Source organism: Nipponia nippon, unplaced genomic scaffold (genome assembly GCF_047370975.1).
Source record: "Nipponia nippon isolate SJK-2023a ecotype South Korea unplaced genomic scaffold, ASM4737097v1 scaffold_9, whole genome shotgun sequence".
Classification (NCBI taxonomy): domain Eukaryota; kingdom Metazoa; phylum Chordata; class Aves; order Pelecaniformes; family Threskiornithidae; genus Nipponia; species Nipponia nippon.
Window position 1 is genome coordinate 25,175,562 of NW_028262413.1, and position 19,020 is coordinate 25,194,581.

At 44.1% G+C, this 19,020-nt stretch overlaps 1 protein-coding gene across 6 annotated transcripts in view; it reads right to left on the reverse strand.

The window, feature by feature from the left end:
- The window catches only part of BICD2 (BICD cargo adaptor 2), a 136,824-nt gene that overhangs the window by 97,023 nt on the left and 20,781 nt on the right, over window positions 1-19,020 (reverse strand). For 5 of the 6 annotated variants that reach the window (XM_087742918.1, XM_087742919.1, XM_087742916.1 and 2 more), the window contains exon 1: window positions 7,242-8,394. The exons of the other annotated variant lie outside the window; for it this stretch is intronic. In XM_087742918.1, the coding sequence (XP_087599044.1) occupies window positions 7,242-7,481 (240 nt within the window). In that variant the 5' untranslated portion in view covers window positions 7,482-8,394. Of the gene's footprint in view, window positions 1-7,241; window positions 8,395-19,020 lie in introns of those variants that run through there. 6 annotated transcript variants of the gene reach the window in all.

Sequence of the window (19,020 nt, forward strand, 5' to 3'; positions counted from 1 at the left end):
CAAAGTGACATCTCTCTGCGGGATGAGCTTGACACACGCTGGGATGTGGTGGCAGACTCTGCTGCCTGGTGTGTATTTCAGCCAGAGTAGGGAAAACAGCTGTGGAGAGAGGAGGGGAAGGAAAGTAGGAAGTGGAAAGATGGAAGACAAGAGCTGGAAGAAGGGGAAAATAAAAAAGTGACAGTTTTGCAGCTATTCTCTGAAATGGAGGCTCCTGCATTCATTTGGATGGCAAAGTTTATTTATGTCACTTCCCTCTGCTAAGGTTTTGTGGATCATATTTCAAACCCACATTATATTCCTCTGTTGCTGGGTTACCAGATCTGAACAAACAATTCTCTACAGTCTGCCAAAAGCAGAGAAAGAAAGCAAATGAATGCCTGGAGGATGCATCATCCTCTGGAAGTCATCTTATGGCCCCACGCTGCTACAGATTAGTCACAACCTCACATACAGTAGAACGAAAGAGGAAATGGTGAATCCATTAACTCTGGGGCAGTGCACAGACCTGAGAACTGCTATTCCCACCCACTCACCCCCCTCCTAGGGAAAGAAGGCAATTTTCCAAATCATTAGAAGCTTCTTTCAGATTAGAAGAAAAATGGTCCTAAATTCAAAGAGATAAATTGGGTATTAACACCCCTGAAACTAGCAAGTTTGTTCCAGCAGATGTTGAAATGGCAAGCAAGAATTGTGATTTGAAATGAGTGAACTGTGGGTGCCACCGTAGCAGAGCTGCACAAAAACTGCTGCGTGACAAATAATCGATGACTCTAGGTTTGAGACTTTTCAGTTTCCAGGCAGGATGTCTGCCATGTCAGGGGCTGCACAAACTTCTGCTTCAGGGATACAGGAACACACTGCTGTCACCTGTGTACCAGTGCCCATCAGAAGCCCTCCAGGTTCACTCAAGTCCTCAGCAATATCGCTTTGAAGAAATCTTCCCCTGCAGTACCTGTGGAGAGAAGCTACAAGCGTGCAGTAGTTGATCCGGTGTTTCTCCTGCCGAGACTGTCTGTCCCCTGCTGCTGACCCCATCACCATGCTCTCTGAACACCCAGGCAGCCCTCCATCCCACACACAGAGCCTCAGCTCCAAAGTACCCTCATCCGGAACTGCGTGCTGAAGGATGCCAAATGTGAGTCTCCAACAGGAACAGTTTATTTAGGTAAAGGCAAAAAGTGTTGCAAGAGAGACTACATCCCAGGACAGACCCCTACCATAACGGCCAGCCTGGCAGTAATGCTGTTGCCACTGCAGCATCCCCAAGACTGCTAATTCCCAGCAGTCAGGCAAGAAGGACCCATGCATGCTGTGCAGGCTACAGTTTGTGCTGTTCAGGCAGCAGTTTCATCATGGAGCTCAGCAGCAAGACAAGCTTAAGATGCTCCTCTCATCACCTATTTGCTGCTGCTGTAACACACTCTGTGCAGGTACCACCTCACCAAACCACATACAGTACACCTGTGACCCAAATCGGGGAACTGACCTAATTAAAAAGAAATTTGCTAACAAAAAAAAGAAAAAGAATAAAGAGGAAAATTTGGCTCAGTTCCATGGTGCAGTTCACTGTATCCCCTCCACCAGGATAGCAAACACCCAGTGCTGCCACACTTCCAGAGGAAAAACATGTAGTAAATGGGACTATTGCTGCAAAACTTTTGTTTCGTGAAACCTTGGGTTTAATCTAATGTAGAAAATTAGAAACAAATTATCTAACATTTGCTGGAGGGTCAGGGACAGCCCTCATTCTGGGCCAAGGCACAGACAGGCATCACAAAACAAAAGTAAAACATCATGTTTCACCAAGACACAGCTCTCAGCTGAGACTACAGCAGCTTAGGGAAAACCACTACTCTGGAAACATGCATTTTTTTTTAATAATTTAATTCCACCTGAAGGTCCTTACTATTCACCCAAATATTTATAGATGTTCTATTACATATGGTGTAATGAATTTTATCAGAAAAAGCCCAAGAAGAAAATTCAGCAATTTCACAAGAGAATAATCTGAAATCATCACTTTAAGAATATTATTATTTCTGATTTTTAAGAAAGGCAGTTCAAGCAACACTGGCAAAGAAAATGAAGTTGGCAACATGAAGCCTTACAGGTTACTATTTCTAGTACAGGAGGAAAAACTGGAATGTTTAACTTTTCAGGCTTTATTTTCTCCAAAATAAGGATATGTAAGAAAAGTACCTTTTCCAAAATACAGTTCTATGGTCTATACTGCTGCAGACATCAGATAAAAATTACAGGTGGCTCTATTCTTAACGTAAACCAACTATGATTTATCAAAATATAAGAAGCTTAGTTTGCACAGGAGTATTTTGCTTACTTCAACCACAGTCTTCTGTCTGATTTTACACTAGAGACAGCAATTCTGTTCTCTTCTTACATTTCAAGTGTGGCAGGTGTTAGAGTCAAAGTACCAATCACCATTAAATCCAGAAGACAGGTTCACAGAACTGTAACTGTTTTCCATTAGTATGTGCAAAACTGGTATCAGTTCTCCAACATCAACTTGTAGTTGTACTTTTCCTATTCTAGATTTACACACGTATAACCAGAATTAAATTTCGCCTAAGCTGGTCTATTTAAAAAACATTTCCTTTATTTTATGCAGTAAACCTTTTGGCTTTAACAGTGCTGGAGGGTTAGAAGTAATCTCAAATGCCATTAAGGTCCTTCCCTTTCAGCAGGAATCAATATTACACCTGAATATTTGTTAGGAGGAGGCTGCAGAGGTGTACCTGAGGCCTTAGAGGTATTATTACTGAACATCATTATTTACCATGATTAAATGGAAAGACCTGGTCAACCCAGCACTGAACTACAAGCACAGAGGATTTAATCCCAGTCTGCCACTGGCTTGTTAGGTGACTTTAGCCCAGCCATTTCTTCCCCTTTTGCCCTTATGCACCTACACACAAAATGAGCACAGCAGCATATTGGTAAAATTCTTTGAAAGTACATAAATCCAGTGAGGAAAATCACTGCTACTTCAATAACTTGCTTATGTGTCTGTCTATAAGGTATAAAGCACTTATATAAGGTATACAGGAAAGGGAATGATTTCTCCTTCAGTTTTGAAGGTGCACAGTTAAAACATTAAATCAGTCCGGATGAAGTATCACGTATCCAATTAACTGTTACATATGTAAGTTACATATGTAAGCACAAATATTACAGCCTGGGCACATACCACCTCAGTTGCGTAGTACACCCCACTTACGCTTAATGGGAAATGAAGCAGCTCAAGGTGTTATTTGAATGTTTCTTTCAAAGACAGCTTCCAAGTCTACCCAGGAATCCTCTACAGAGGATTCACATCATGGCATACAGTCAACACACGATCCTTAAAGCAAAAACAGAAACAAGAGCCACTGCCACCCTACAGAGAAATGAAGAATCATGTACAGATTATTGCCACTCTTCCTTGTAAGCTCCCCCCCCGCCCCTTTAAAAACAATATACAACCATATCCATCACATTAACTGTGATGTACTGACACATGCTTTTAGACTTTAAGGACAGCTACAGTCTACTTGCATACTTTTACATTATTACAGAAATAAATAATTCATAATATAATGCCCATGTTTTCCAAGGGATTTAAACACAAGGCTGCCACCACCAATACAACATAACCACCTACTCAGAACAGAGCTTTGGACAGCAGCCAGTTTCATAACTGAGCTAATAGCAAGTTACAAATCTAACTGACATCTCAAAAGAAACTCAAAAGTACTGCGCAAGGCAGATAACCCCTTTTCCAAGCTAACCTTCCATGCCACATTCCCCTACAAATCATCAGGAATGTCAATAACTGAATCCCCAGACAATCACTTTTGTAAGCTGGAGAGCACAAAGAGCTGATCCTACATATCTTCCCTGTATGTACAGAAATCCCGGCTCAGGCAGGTAGGCAGCCCTGTAATTTATACAATTAGCGCCATCGCAGACAAAGGCTCACAGGATGACCTACTAGTTGAACACAGCCTACAGAAACAACTGTTTATTGCTTCATCCCCTAGAGGGGAAAAACAGCAATAAAAGTTATATGTATGCAATGTGATGTAGTATTTCACTACAAGAAAGCCAGTATCTTATTTCTCTGAACTAGGGAAAACTGTGTTATTTAACTATAGTGTTTAATAAAAGTTTGAAATCAATTCCCTTTTACAAAATCAAAGGTGGGACTTGCGATAATCAATAAGTTCACCTGGGGAGACAGTTTGTATTTAAATTTAGTTCTCTCAAATGAAAACGATTGAAGAAATGTGGCACAAATTACCATAAAAGACATGAGATCAAGTCAGCATGCAAGTAGGTAAAAGGACAAACTCAGGGAAGAGTCAACAATTTATCAAGGACCCTGACTAAAAAGAGGTTGGTGTGGAGCCCCAGTGCAAGGTCAGGACAGCTCCCCAGCTTCACGAGGAGGACTTGAATTGCAAATACTGGGTGTACACAGACATCTTTACAAAATGGGGTACAGCTCTGAGAATGCCATCTGCACTTACCAAAAGGATAAGCCCGTGGAGGTTAAGGCTATGAAATTCTGCCACAACTGGGGATGGGGGACAGGTAGGAGAACCTGGCCAGAAAGCTAAGGAAGATCTGATGACTGTAGCAGAAAAGCCTGTACTTTCAACAAACTATATTACAAAGTTCTCATGCTCGGAGCCCATCTACCTACAGTATGAACAGGGCCATGACACAGGGTGCTTCATGACATTAAGCAAATTAAAGCATATCCAAATCTACAGCACCCAGCAGGACAGGAAACTTTGCTGTGTGCCTGCACAGCACTCAGCATAACATGGCCTTGTGCTATTGAGGTCTCCAGATGTAGTAGAGAAGAACAAAACAAGGTTTACAGAGACTAGAACTGCTGTATTTTAAAAGGCTGCATGAAGTCACAGTTAAGCAAGAGATGGAAAGCACTCCTGCTCTAGTCAGACATGCCACCATCAATCCCCTGCCTTCCCCAAGAACAACCTCAGGTAACCCAACGTAGAGTCCCTTTAGGTTGGAGTGCAGCAAGTCTTACATGCCAGGCTCTTCTTGCATAAACAGCAAAAGAAGATAAACTCCTCCTCTGTGAGCATGCTTCATGCATCTGCTAAAGGTTTACAAGATCTAATGCAGACCAGAGTCCTCCACAGCATCACAAGAAAGCTAGGGGAGCAATGTTTTTTCCCTGTGTAGGCTAACTAGCAGAATCCTCAAGCTGTTCCCAGAATTATTTGCCTCCCAGGTTTTGACTTAATTACAACGCGACACGTACACACAAAGCAAGTCCTTCAGAATGTTAAAAGCAAAAAGGAGTGAATCATTGCTAATCCTGCCATTTTCATTTTTTAAAGAACTCTTTTACAAGCTTCTGAAGTGTTGCAGCCCTAAAAGAATGAAAAGAAGTTGTCTTCAAGCCTTTTCCCATCTGAAAGCAAAAACATGTAATGCCCAAGTGTACACAGCACGGCCCAGTGAATAAAGCGCTACCTGTGACTGAGGCAACCTGGCTTCCATTCATGGGTGAGGCGCTGGCTTGCTGAATGAGGTTGAGCCAGTCCCTTCACCTCTCGATGCCATGCTTCCCATGCCACCTACCAAATGGGTTTACTGACTTTTCTTTCCCTTTAGCACAACTCTATCGCTCTCACCTTCTTTTCAAGACTGCCTCTACCCCTGACTTTCAGGTAGCATCTCTGCCACTGTATGCTGCTGTGTTCGTCTCAAGTTATAAGGGCACATCAGTTCAGCTTGCATATTTAGTTAACAAGTTTATAGCCATGTAATTCAAAGTAATTGACCTCTTTTTCTTATGTTTGTTTAACATCATAAAAGCAGAATAAAGCTTTATTTACAAAACCAAAAGACACACAGGATGCAGGAAGTGAGGGTGTTCACTGGTTCAGCTGAATTTGTACCAGTCCATTTGCAAGTATCTACTTTCTCTTTGAAATAGTGTATTTTGATGTTACTTCAAATCTATTTCCAACTGAATGAGCTAAACCAAAGACCCACTGGATACAATTTGCACTGGTCAAATAAATCCACATATATTCACCTTTTAGGCTGTGTCAGATCTTTTGCAACCAAGGCAAGGCCTAAATCAGTTGAAAAGCAGCACAGGGTTTGCCTGCACAGAAGCAGTCACCAAAATAACCAAGGGTAGAGGCAGACAAACAAGTTCCCATGGGATATAATATCTAGTAGACTGGCAGGGGATCAGCTATGGTCTCATAAGGAGAGCTAACCACTTATCTACATATTCTGGCAAGTCAGTGCCACTCTGTGCACGACTCTTCCTGAGGCACTGCTTTTCCCATGTTCTAGATCTGGAGAAGATCTTGAGAAGAAAAACTTATGTGTCAGTGGACCTAAGAAAACAGCATTTCTTCTCACAAACCTTACTCCACTGTACAGAATAGATGTGATCTGAAGTCTCCTTTAAAAAAAGATTTTAAAAAGGCCAACAACAAGGAGCTGCACCAAAACAAAGCTGTGTGAACTAAAGCCCGCTATATTATTTTCGTAGTGGTCCGCATTAAGGAAGTCATTAACGCCAACGCAAGGTTTCTCCCTCCACACAAAAGCTGGCACGTGACAGCCGCCGAAGAGGCATACCGGCCGCCGTCAGCACCCTGATCCCCAGCCTCTGCATTGCCGTGCACCGCCTGCCCGGGCCCCTCTCCGAGGAGGAGCGGGGTGAGAGCAGAGAGCAGCCCCGGGCCGGGAGGCAGAGCTGCACGGCTTCACCGGGGCAGCCAAGAGGCTCCTCTCCTTGCTGCAGCCCCGAGGCCGACCTGCTACCAGAGCCTGAGACAAAACGGGACGGGAAGAGAAGCAAAAGCATTGACCTGCTCCCCTCCCACATCCCCTTGGCACACGAGAGGGGTCAAGGGCAGAAAAGCCTCTTTTTCTTTTTTTTTTCCTTTCCTGGTCTGAAAAGTAAAGGCAGTCGTCTCCAAGAGCTGTCATTTTGGGGAAGGAAGGGTTTAACCGCACAGCCTGGAGCAAGACTGAGGCCTGGCCGCCCCGCTCCAAATTCTGCGGGACAGGGAGGGGAGGTGACCCTCCGACTGCCCCACAGCAGCCCCGGGGCCCCTCAGCCCACCGCCCCCGGCCTCCGAAGATCGCACCTCTCCTGCTCCCGCCTTCCCCAAACCGCCTTCGCACCCCTCACCTACAGCGGCCAGGCTCAGGCCCGGACCCCGCCGCCGCCTCACCTCCTTCAGCTGCTCCATCTCGGTGCGGATGGTCTCGTACTCCAGCTCCAGCTCCTCGTACTGCTGCTTCAGCTGCTGCTTCTCCTCCAGCACGGCCAGCCCGTACTCCGCCGCCTGGATCTTCTCCCGGGTGGTCTCGCCCAGCTCCTGGAAGAGCCGCTTGATCTCGCTCCGCAGCCACTCGGGCTCCGACTCCATCACCAGCCTGGCGTACTCCTCCTCCTCCATGGCCAGCGACATGTCGGCGGGGGCGGCCGCCGGCTCCCAGCCGGCAAGGAAGGCGATCGAAAGGGCGAACGCGCAGCCCGTCTGCTGCTCCTAACAGCGCCGCGGCCCGCGGGCGGCCATGGCAGAGCCCGCTCGGGCTGCCATCAACGGGCGAGGGGCCCGCTGCGCTGCGCCGCGGATCCCCGAGCGCCGCGCCGCCGCTGCGAAACTCGCCCCGAGCGCCGACGGCAGTGAAATCATTCAAAAGGAACGGCCGGCCCGGCGCCCCGCAGCACGCTGGGGCCGGTAGTTCGCGCCGACGGCCTCCCCGCGGGGCGCGCAGCCCGACGGACTACAATTCCCAGTATGCACCACGAGGGGCGGTGGCAGCGGCGGCGGCGAGGGAGGAGAGCGGCCCCTGCCGGGCGGCGGCGGCGCGAACCCCTCCGTTGGGAAAGGCTGAGTATGATCTTCAACAGCCGGATCCGCCAGCCGCGGCACCAAAAATTAACCCTAATGCAGCCCAAGCGAGAGTGCAGCAGAAAACGCACCACCACGCACACACTCTCGGCGGCTGGCTCCTTGCTAACGAGTACTTCCAGGACGGTTGGAAGTCAGGAGGCGTCAGAAGCAGTTGGATATAAAAAGGTGAGTACGGACAAAATCATGGATATGGTTGGATGGTTCCCATTTGCCAGAATGTATTGTAGGCCACAGCAGAATGGAAAGATCAAAAGATTAATGTGAGAAGTGCTGGTGTCAGCCCCCAAGTCTGCACACAAGAGCTACCGGGATCTCATTTGTTCCCAGTGTTTCACATCTCCAGTGCACTTCCTGCTTCAAGTAGTTCTCCATCCACTGACAGGGAACAAAAACTGTGCTCCCTAGCGTCATCCTGAGGTTAAGCACATCCACGGGACAAGATGCTCACGTACCACCGGACTGCCTGATAGAAGGAGGGAAATGTCACAGCAAGTTCAACTGGCATAAATAGTGGTCAGACAGTAATATTTGGGCAACTTTACCATGCTGCTTGAAAAAGGTATTGCCAGTCTGGTAGGAAAATGTGATCAGCTGTTGCTACAGGTTACACCATTGGGCAAGTATGGTGGCAAAGGCATGGAAATTGGGATACTCATTTCTCCACCACGGGTAGAATTAATTTCTAAAACATAATGAAGGCTGAACAGAGCCAAATGCCTTTCTTAGTTGGACCATTGTAATTCCTACGCAGCTCCATAGAGGCAACATGAATGTGCCCCTGCTTTATACCCTGGTGGGGGAGATGACTGCTTCACCCCGCCATCAGCAGGAGAGCTCTTTCACCCTCCTTGAGTGCAGCAAATGCAGCTCAGACTTTCTTCCAGTGTCAAAAATAACTGGTAATGAACTGGTAAGCAAATGCAAACATAATAAAAACAATTACGTGTTTGAGCACTCCACAAGGTCTAGAACATAAAGCAATGTATTTGCTCGCAGCTGCAGGGTTTTTTCAAGCTGCTTTCAACTTCTGCCTGTGTTCATCACGCTCTGTCCTGATACATATAAACCCTTATCCCTTTAATAAACTGTATAATGGCTGAATACTGCCTCTTAGTCAGAAACTGCCTCAGCCAATTTTTCTTCAGGGCCCTTACACTGCCTGGAGCTCCCTGTGCCTCATGTGCAGGGATGTATTTGTCTTGTGAACACCAATGTGACACTCAAGTCACCCAGATCTAAGAAGTTGCAAGTCGATGTCCTCAGCCTGCAGTGTATATGTGAAATTCCTTTAGCTTTTTATTTTCAGAATTCCTCAAGGGAGTTTTTTTGTTAATAGCAAATAAATATCTGGTTGGCCTAAGCCAGAAAATACTCACATACCCACTCTGTAGTCAATATGTCAGCATCGGTACGGTGTCAGATTTTTATGTTCCTCTGAATTCATACTAGTCCATTTACAAGTATCTACTTTCTCTTTGAAATAGTGTATTTTAAGCTCACTTAAAATCCACATCTGTTACTTTTAGGCACTACCTGGGGCTGCCTGTGATCTTACATTGTTTTCAACTGGTGCAAAACACACCATGACCTCAGTAGATTTGGAGCATACAGCTGCAGAACTGTAAAAGCTCCAGGCAACCCCATTTCATGTGAAACTGTTGAAATATGCTTCTCCCCCATTACCTCCTAAGAGAACTGGTAGGCTGGCAGCAATTAAGGACACAGAAGAGCATCTTTGCTTCACACTGGCCCAGACATGGACTGATGGAGAAGAGGGATGGCTGGTGGGCGCAACTGCCGTGTCGGCTTTACCCTCTTGTTTCTAACTTCTACCCGAAACCTGAGACCAGCTGTTTTTTTTCAAGGAATGTGCTGTGTTGGCAAATTCTAGTATTACACCCCAAAGGGATTCATTAAAATCCAGGTAGTTACTTCATCACAAATTGTGCAGTTTTGGATCTGGATACTGAGAGGTGCCTCTGACAGGTGTTCTCAGTGGGAGAAAGTGCATCTGATGAAGAGCAGAGTAAAGAGACAGGCGGAGTGTCACTGAGGGTCACTTAAAGTCAGTAATATTTCCTGAGTTACTTTTAATCCCTCAACTCAGGTGTCCATGGGAGTTAACGTGCCGTAGCCAACATGCTAGGAAGGCGGAAAAATATATCATAAATGAGGTGTAAATTAAGAAAATCTTCTTCTTCCAACTCAGACCATACTACAACTCTGTGGTGGGAATCTTGTGCCAGCTCAGAATACCTTGAAGCCCACCAGGGGGCTAAGTGATGCAGAGGCAGCCCCGGGCATGGCAGGGGACCATCGCTGGACCTAACCCCCTAAATTCCTGCCACAGGCACGCTCAGCTGAGGTGGCAGAGCCATCTCATGCTCCTGGTCTGCTTAAGCTCTGTTGGTCTTCAAAACAGTGCCTCCCCCGTGGTTTTATCGATAAATACCCACATTAAAATGGCAGTAGCTGCTGAAATTAATGTGAAAACAAAAGTTTAATCCTATTTTCATAAAGCTGAATTCTCACGTAAAGGCGTCTTCACTCTTGCACTGGATATATGCTGCTGTACCACCATGACCATCTCTGTGTGACCTAGAACATTTTTAGGGAGTCTAAACATCCTGATTCTTTTTTAAACCCAAGTGAGGAAAATAAAAACATTGTCTTTCAGATTCTTCTCCATGCTATGTTTTTAAGTATCAGGATTTCTTCTCAAATCTGTTGCCTTTTATGTTTTTCTTTTGTCTTCCCCTGCTAGGTAGCATTGCTAATCCCACCCGTTCACAATTGATTCATCAATAAGATATTTTTAATAATAAATACTGGCTTGTTTTCTTTCACCGCATACTTTCTGAGCCGTCATTGTGCTCAGGTTTTTCTCTGCAACTTTGGACTTGAACAAATTAGCTGCTCTTCAGTGGTCCTCCCTTTCCAAAAATGAAATCTGCACATAATGACTTGCTCTCAGTCCACAGAGCTTCAGTTCACATCCTGAATACTGCTGGGCTTACAAGTGAATTGTGAGACCTGACCAGTTTTGGGGATTAATAGAGATGAGCTGATCAACTCGTCATAGTGCAAGTGGCTTCATTGGGTAATTATTTGTTTTCTAGGTAATTTTTAAAACAAAGATCTGTTGCTAGGTGTCACATTTTGGTATTTTGCCTATTAAAGGCAAATATCCAGCAGCAATTATAAATATCACAATAGCTATTTCAAAAACTTCTGCACAGTTTTAGAAAACTGGAGTGGCCTGTCAAAGCTAAGGTTCCCATCATCGTTCAAGGAATGATGCAGCATAATAAAAGCTTGTAACGAGTGCATGAGCGCAGCTTGGCCCATGCCCATCGCCTCCTCCTGGCCACTGCCCGTTTTGGGCACAGTTCACTGTCCCCAAACTCCATTAATGCAAAGGCTTAGCTGTTACCCCACTGATTCAAGGTGTCACGGCCAAGTGTGTTTACAGTGCTATAAGCCTTACACAACAGGTGGAGAAGGCAGACTGTTGGTCTTTTTTTCCTGCTGAGAAAGCTAACCATTAAGCACAAGGTGGTAGAATCACACAGGAACCATACTGAATACTAAAATAAAGTTGGGTAGTGTTTCTTCTTGTGGGAGTTAACCCACAGAAAATTTTTTCCCCAGTGGAAAAATCACAGCAAAGGCAAAGCCCTGCAATGCTAATTTTATTTAACCTGAGTCCAAACCCCTAAGCAGGTAGGCACTCTAATCCAACACTGCAAAATGTTCAGGTATCTGCAGGCACGATCAGCTTTGAACAAGCTGAATTTTCTGATAGTCCCTGCTGAAGGAAAGCCAGCCTAACCTGTGCCTAAAATCGGGATGACTGCAGACATGAGAATCCTTAAAAATGGCTTTCTCTTTATATCTCACTTTGGATTAATTCAAGTGTACCAAAATAAGGTGGTACAGCACATCATTGTTTCATTCTCCTTTTATCCACCTCATTTCTGTACAGCTCAGCTATAGCAAACATTAGAACAAAAGATCTTTAAACTGGCCCTGAAAGAGCCATAAGAAACCCTGGCAAGCAGTCCCCCATTCCTTCTCTTGTTTTCTATTTAAGAAAAAAAAAATTACTTTAGGAGTAAGAACACTTTGGGACTGGCTACATGTTTGGGTAAGGTATGGTAATGACTGTTCTTAAACAAAACATGCTTCAAAATAAGAACCTGAAAGGCTCAGGTGGCTTGAAAATATTTATTTTCAAGAGTTTGGTGAGTTCCTGGCAGAAGGCTGCTGGAGATAATGTCTACATGCAAGAAATGAGCAGAGGAATTAAGAGATGTTTGTCACGAAACCAGATTCTTAAGATGTCTAAGCATTGGGAGAGAGGCAAACTTAACTTTGGACATTTGATGGAATGCCTGGGCTGGATTTGGGAGCGTACAACAACGGTGGGGATTGCTGACCTGAGCAGTTGGATATCCAGCCTGACAAGCACTTGGCCCACTGCCAGGAGCTGCAGAAGGAGGAATAGCTGGAGGGTCCAAATAACTGGCATGTCTGGCACACCATCTGCTAGGCGTAGCAGGGAGCAGATGCTCAGGATACTTCCTTACTCTGCCAGGAGAGAACAAACCAGAGAGGAAGGGAGGATTCCGCCCCTCCCCCCCCCCCCCAACATCTCCCTGTTTTCTCCTCCTCCCCCTTGCACTGCAAGCCTGGCACCTCCCTCAGAGCCACCTACAGCTTCTCTAGACCATGCTGTGCCCTCTTGCTTTTCAGCACTTTTCTTCCTTGGTCTCATTCACCTGAAGAAGCTTCTCCTGTGGGTCTGCAGAAAGGGCCAGGTCATCCCAAGTGGCTGACCTCTTCTCAACTGAACTGCAGTAAAGGACCATGTTTATCCTTATGCTGCTGAAAATGTTCCCTTTTAAATCATCTTTGCAAATCTGATTGATGAGCACTAAATGAGCTGCCATTACTCACTCTCTTTTGATGAGGTAAACACACCCTTATTTGGATTTAAACCAAGCCTGTTTCATTTTAGATAAATCATTTAGGCACATGTTTAAACTGAAGCAAAACAAGAGCCTGCACAGTGGGGTGTACCAGTATAACCAAGCAGACCATTGCAATCCTATTTCTCTCTCTTTCCTTTTTTTTTTTTCCCCATCTTCATTTTCCTGTTAACTCAAAAGGGCCCCAGATGCCAAAGGTCACCTACCAGGGAGTAATATAGTTATGCAGACACACAGAAATGCAGTACATACTTTGGCAGGGACAGGTTTTGCTTTTCTCTGTACAAGTAAGAAATATTTCTACTTATTTCCACCAGTGTGAGAAAAGAAGTTTGTATATATTCCCCCTTCTCATAAGCTCTGAAGTGAGACAGGCGTAGCCGGAGTCTGCTTTTAGCTGCACTGTTACATGCAGCAGGAATTTCACTGAAGTCAGTTGAATTACTCCAAATTGATGTGACATGGGTAAAATCAGTGGGTCAGAGTTTTGGCCCCAGAGAGGATGCTCTTATAAAACCAATGGGACACAGCAGCTTTGGTGCCTTTGAAAAGTGTCTCTGCAACCTCCTGCAATGTGCCAGAGTGTCCCAGGATCCTGCTGGCATCTCCTCCTCCATCGTTTTTGCTGAAGAGCTAATCTGGGAGAAACAGTGAGGCAGCACTTCTGCAGTCGGGTGATTTCCTCACTGCTGGAACATCTTGGCAATGCCAGTTTTCCTAATATAAAGCAAGCCTCTGGGAAGTGCATCTTTCGATTCAAGACAAAGCTCATGTAAAAGTCACTTTCAAAAGTTTCGCTCTGCTTCCAAGCAAGCACACTTCTGTGGCACCTCACTGTCTGGGCCAGAAGTTATCTGTTTTGAATGACATAATGTGACTCAACAGATGACACATAAATTTACAATAGAGCATTTTCCCCACATCAGGGAAGCCAAAGGGTAAATTACGTCTCTTGCTGATGCATTCACATGCCATTGCGCTGCTAAGTAGCCCATCAAGGTGAGAAATGGCTTAGTCCTTCTCTACTCATTTTACCCTGTTCTAAACATAGTATTCCTCAGTGCCAATTTTTTAGATTAGATTAAGGAAAAACTTAACACCGCCCCTCCTCAACCTAACTGTGGCATTAATATCATTAATGTAAAAGCTAATCAATAAATAATTCACAGTAGGTCTGAGCTCACTGTTATTTTCCTTGGTTATATAAATATAAGGGCCCTCAATGGCAAGAGCATCAGGTTTAAATAAAGAAAAATCAGAAGGCTGGTGAAGCTGCCTAGGCTGGTAGTGAAGCAAAGCTACTGTATTTTGGAAAGAGGTAGAAGCACACAGATAGGCCACAGCATGCAGGGACAAAGCTGCCAGCCAGCCAGCTCACTGATAGCGGTATTGTAAAGGAAACTGGGTGTGATCCAGAACCCAGCTGAATTAGTCTGTGAGTTTAGTGCTGAATTAATGAGTTATGGACTGGAAAGGTATTGGTTTTTGGAGAAGGTTATTTCCACTTACGCATTTTGAGAATTCACAGATTCCATTGACATCTGCTATAATTCCTGTATTAATTATTAATAACTTGAATTCCTATTAAATTCCTATTATTCCTAATTAAAATGTTTTATGAAGGCAAAATGTATCATTGTGGTCAATGTCAGCAGCTGGTAACTGAGGCAGGGCTCAGATTTAGCACTTCGAAATATTACTGTGTGGATTTAAGATTGTAATAGTCGGTTCCTATTTCATACACCTGGCTGGAAATAGACTTATACCTTAGTCTTTGTCCTTTGATGTGTATCCCTCTGCTCTGGCCTTCAGGTAATGCTGCCTTTTGAGAACTGATTAAAAACACCTGTCAGCAAAAAAACAACCGAACCAAAACTCAAAATCCAAAAGAAGGCAACCCCAGGTGACTAAAAAAAACATCGGATGTTTTTTAGGGATAACTCTAATGTGTTTTCAGGGATAACTCTAATGTGTTGATATGGGCAGTGTTTTCACTGGATGTTATAAAATCCACGATTAAAATATAGTAAAATGCCTCACTGCTCAATTCCAAGCCCCCATGGAAGGGTTCAGGAAAACAAGGAAACAGAGCACCAAGTTAATTGCACCTTGTTAAATATAATGGTTTAAACAACGAGACCTTAATGGGGCACTTTCTGTAGCTACTGCAGTTTTATATGTCTGAATGATTTTCCAAAGCAGCTTTTGTGTATCTGCAAAGCAGATGCAGGGGTGCATTGGTGCAGGGTGTACACTCACAGGCTGTGTAGCAGGCATCTATTCACACTAGTTATAGACAAATATAGCTGTACTGTCTTCACTGGAGATACTACTGGTGCACAGCAAGAGTCAGGTCCCTTCTACAGAGAGACTTGCTTAAAAAGCAAGAATGAGACTACATTTACACTGATAAAAAAACAGAGGTACAGTACTTCAGAAGCACATGCTTGTACCCAGCAGTCAAATTCTTTGCTGCTATAAACATAATTAATTCCATAGAAAGATAAAAGCAGACATGCCACAGCTTTTCCTAAGCAATGTCTGTGGGACTAGATGCCTCCATACACAGTGTCAGCCCACCAGACTGGCCACTAGGACCGTTCAAGGGAAGAGGAATGCTTTTTCATACCACATGCCCCATTTCTTTTTGTAGCTGACTAGGGCTCCCCATATGATGGTGGGCCATCAATAACACATAAAAAAACTGTTGGCAAAAATATGAACAAAAATAGAATTAGACTTTTGCTTTCTTCTTCTGTCAGGAAAGACTATAGGCTGGCCAAAGCATAAGCTACATCTTTCATTACCCTATCTGGAGAAAGACTTGTAGTTGGAGGGGAAGAGCTGGAAGCTAGAGATAGCCTGATGTGAAACCACATCCAAAGAACCACAACCGTCTATCACCCTGTCATGAAGAAATTCACATTATTATACGGGTAACATCATTCAACATATACAAATAAAAGGAATGTTAATGGTCCTATTCTTGACTGGAATACCTGCAATTCTTATAGGCGGTAATGAATGCAAATTATATGGTAATTACAGCCCACCATTACAATGAGAAGGTCCACTGTCTAAGTGCTACCATAAATGAAAACCCACGTCGCATACGATGCCAAGAATATAACCAGCATTCTCCTGTTTCCATCTAAGCATACCTTCCATGCAGATATCCCATATATATCCCAGATCTGTCACACTTAAAAAAGATGCTCCACATATTTGTCACTTCACTAAAACTAGCTGTATTTTTTATGTCATTTTTTATGTCATTTATGTCATTACATACTATTAGTTTTTAAGAGTACAACATTTACCAGTATTTCACTCGTATGTTTTGCTCTTGCAGCCTCTGTTTCTTTCCCATCTTCCCAAGCTCTTCTTGCTTCCCGTTTTCCCCCGCTCAGCTCAGCGCAAGGGACCAGGTTTTGGTCACCTGGAAAGCTCCTCTTTGTCCCAAACGTGCATGGTGCCTGGCACAGTGCAGTGCCACTCACAACATTTCTAAATCCATCAGCCTCATCTTTACCTGTTAGCACTGAATATTAAACTCCCACTGCTGTAGACCTTTGCAGATGGGCAAGTAATGTCACGTTGCTTCCTGAAGACATTCTTATGGAGAGAAGAGTAAACCAAATGTTTTATTTGGCCAGCTGGTTAGGTAATGCTATGTAACACTTTAAAATGACAACTTATTCTAAGTATAGAATCATAGAATCATTTAGGTTGGAAAAGACCGTTAAGATCATCGAGTCCAACCGTAAACCTAACACTGCCAAGTCCACCACTAAACCATGTCCCTAAGTGCCATATCTACATGTCTTTTAAATACGTCTAGGGATGGGGACTCAACCACTTCCCTGGGCAGCCTGTTCCAGTGCTTGACAGTATAATTCAGTGCAAAGAAATAAACATTAAGAAAAATTAAATAAAACAGCTGGAATCATCAAGTTGGGATTTGAACATGTATTTAGGAATAAGGAGATGTCAGAAATTAGGCTCAAGCTAGGACCAAAGAAAGCAGAGTTTTGACCAGAAGTTGCTGTCTCAAACTGCAATGCTGATTAGGCAAACCACAGGCCAATTTCTGCAAACCGTTCTGTATTTTAATAACTTCAAAGATCTTATTGACATGAGTAAAATTCCTTACTTAAGTGTCTGCATGATCATGTCTCCCAGTTTAACCAGATAAAAGCATATTAACTTGACATATGTCATGGCATTTAACTTAAAACTAAACCAGCCTAAAGGAAATTGTGTAACTCAGTGTACCTTCTTTTATTACATCGCACACCCAAATAAAATGTCACTGCAGGACTGACTTTTTGCTGTTTGGACACTAACTCTTGTGCTCTTTACAGCATGTCCTTTACATTCTGTTTTCATATAAGATACCTATATAGGGAAGGGGTTGTTCTTCTCTAAGAGCATGAAAGAGTCCCTCTTACTACATAGGAAATTTGTTTTTGAGCGTGGCAGGTAAGTACATTTTGTCTTTTGTGGAAAAGGCGAGTCAGACCCATGAAATACAAAGTGCAGGTAAAAATGCCCTGAAAGGAACTGATCTGCTGAAAGGTATGCTTTGCATTTGTGTGACAGTCTTCAGATAAGGTTTATGAAACTACATAATGATTATTTGAATGTTTCATATAGATAACTACTATTTATATGGCTCGATATCTATATGGATAGCCATGTAGCAACTATGAAGTATAACACCTTTCACATGGAAGTCTATATTCATTTCTGGGAATGACTCTGGATTCTGGGTGCTTTGTGTTTTGAATTTCCATTCCAGCTCTGCATGTTTGGTAGTGCTAAAGTCAGTGGGAGCCGCAGATATACAGTAAATCCAGCAAACGCAGGGCCATGCACCCATAAGCCAGGTACAGAGAACACGCTTTGAAACTGCTTTTTGGCAGATTGTCACAATGCACTCAACTAGGAGGAGGTCCAAGAAAATCACAATTTCCTATTCTAATCTCTACAATACTCTTCTCAGCAATAAATGTATTATAAAAAACCAAAGTGTGACTTCTTTCGGGGACAGGACTAAAATTTAATTTCATTGAACCCTTCAAACAATTTATCTCCCATCTTCTCTAGTAGTTGGATGACTATCTGCTTTCTGGAGAAGGAAAAATACCTCCTTTCCCTTCTCTACAGCACAACACATTCCCCACATAAAAAGATTTTTTACATACCACATTTTTGGTCTGGTGTAAACAGTCAAGCAGTAACTCAAGGTGGTGCTCACCAACAATTCACCCACTTGGGCACTGCAGCCCAGTTATCTGAGGGGAAAGCTGGCCAAAGCCAAGACCCTGCTGTTATTTGTACTGGGTGACCCAGGCACCCCTGGAGCCTGTACAGCAAGAGAGAAAGATGTCAAAAGTAGATGGAGAAATGGGATCTTGTGCAGTACCTTTGAAAATCTCTCCCCAAAGGCATAACTCAAAAAGCCATTAATGAGGTAGAGAGCTTTCATTATTCAAAGCATGTTTATTGCATCACTGTCCCCTGAGGAAAATAGCACCCGGCTGTGAAATGGAAGACAGTTAATGGATTGCAGCAGCAGAAACAGGAACTAAATATATTTTCTTCTCTTCTATAAATACAAAAGAAAGAAGAAAAGTACCAGCACAGGCACTACCCATGGAGGCTAACTGCTGCTCCAATTCCCCAGACACCACATCAGTTTTACAGCTTCTCACAGAGCTTTGCATGTAACCAGTGCAGATGCTCTGCCCTGGGAGACGGATTATTCCTTCCTGGGTAACGTTGGCTGAAAGACTCACACCAAACGGCTGTGCACAAAGGTATCTGAACAGGCTAGAGGAAACTTACTGATCTGGGGATAGAGGACTTTGTCAGACAGAGGGTCTCTGGGGCGCAGGCTGCCCCTCTAGCCTCTCCTGTGGGCACAAGACCTGTGCCCTGGGTCATGGAAGGGCAGGGTTGGAAGGATGCACCTGGGGGGACACAGTCCAACATCACACTGGAAGATCAGGTCTCCCATGGCTTGGTTCAGCTATTCCCAGCCTCTCTGGATAACATTTCCCACTTTACTGCTTCCCCCCTGTTTAGGCAGAATT